The sequence below is a fragment of the Eimeria tenella genome, genomic scaffold (genome assembly GCF_000499545.2).
Source record: "Eimeria tenella Houghton genomic scaffold, Eth_scaff3800, whole genome shotgun sequence".
Classification (NCBI taxonomy): domain Eukaryota; phylum Apicomplexa; class Conoidasida; order Eucoccidiorida; family Eimeriidae; genus Eimeria; species Eimeria tenella.
In genome coordinates, this window is record NW_013544724.1 from 1 (window position 1) to 1154 (window position 1154).

Consider the following 1154-nt stretch of genomic DNA (forward strand, 5'->3'; position numbering starts at 1 on the left):
CCGCTGCTGCTGCTGCTGCTGCTGCTGTTGCTGCTGCTGCTGCTGTTGCTGTTGCTGCTGTTGCTGCTGCTGCTGCGGTTGCTGCTGTTGCTGCTGCTGCTGCGGTTGCTGCTGTTGCTGCTGCGGTCGCTGCTGCGGTGGCTGAGGCGCTGCGCGGCGCTGCTGCTGACGACCGTGCTCGCTTCGCTGCTGCAGCAGCAGCTGCTGCTGCTGCTGCCAGGGCTGCTGCTGTTGCTGCTGCGGCGGCGGCTGCTGCCAGCTCCGCAGCTGTAAAGGATCTGCAGGCGCGCAGCAGCAACACACAATTCATCTTTCTGCTGCTAATTTTGCTGCTGCTGCTGCTGCTGCCAATACTATTGCTGCTGCTGCTGCTGCTGCTGGAGGCTTTCCGTACCAATTCTGTGGTGGCTGTCAGCTCCCTATACACCTCAGCGCCCTTCTGTGGGTTCAGGTCCTCGCGCTGCTGCTGCTGCTGCTGCTGCTGCTGCAGCCACGATTGCAGCGGCGGAGCGGCACAGCAAGTAGGCAGCTGCAGCTGCTGCGAAAGCTGGAGGTGCCCCTTCGGCTGCTGCTGCAGCAGCTGCTGCATCTCCTGTGGGTATTCCTGCAGCAGCAGAGCAAGCAGCGAGCCACTTTCTTCTGCTGCTGCTGCTGCTGCTGTATCTGCATCTGCGTCGTAGACCTGCGTGAGCGGAGCAGCATCTGCTGCTTCTGCGGCTGCTTCTGCTGCTGCAGCAGCAGCCTCGTCTGGTGCAGCAGCAGCAGGAGCAGCGGCTGCTGCTGCAGCGGGAAAGTAGGTAGCAGCAACGAGGTGCCGCAGCAGCAGCGGTAGCAGCTGCAGCTGCTCCGAAGGCTGGTCATACAGAAGCTCAGCAGCAATTTGCTGCTGCTGCAGCTGCTGCAGCATCCTCCTGGAGACGCAGAAAGAAGCTGCTGCTGTTCGCCCGAGGGCAAATTCTGCTGCTGCTGCTGCATCGCGTGCTGCTGCAAAAGAGGCTCTGCAGGCCTCTGAGTATGCTGCTGTTATTGCTGCTGCTGCTTTTGCTGCTGCTGCACTATAGGCAGGAAAAGCTACAGCAAGGCTGCCAACGAGGCCGCTGTAAGGCAGCAGCCCTCCCTCTGACTGCTGCTGCTGCTGCAGACTCTGGTGCCGG

At 61.8% G+C, this 1154-nt stretch overlaps 1 protein-coding gene across 1 annotated transcript; it reads right to left on the reverse strand.

The window, feature by feature from the left end:
- Nucleotides 1-55: 55 nt before the first annotated feature.
- ETH_00039475 (beta-1,4-mannosyltransferase, putative) lies at nt 56-907 on the reverse strand (the record flags this gene model as incomplete). Its single annotated transcript, XM_013379689.1, has 2 exons — nt 56-278; nt 395-907. Coding segments are annotated over 2 exons (736 nt in total), but the record flags the coding sequence as incomplete, so codon positions are not given.
- Nucleotides 908-1154: the final 247 nt, after the last annotated feature.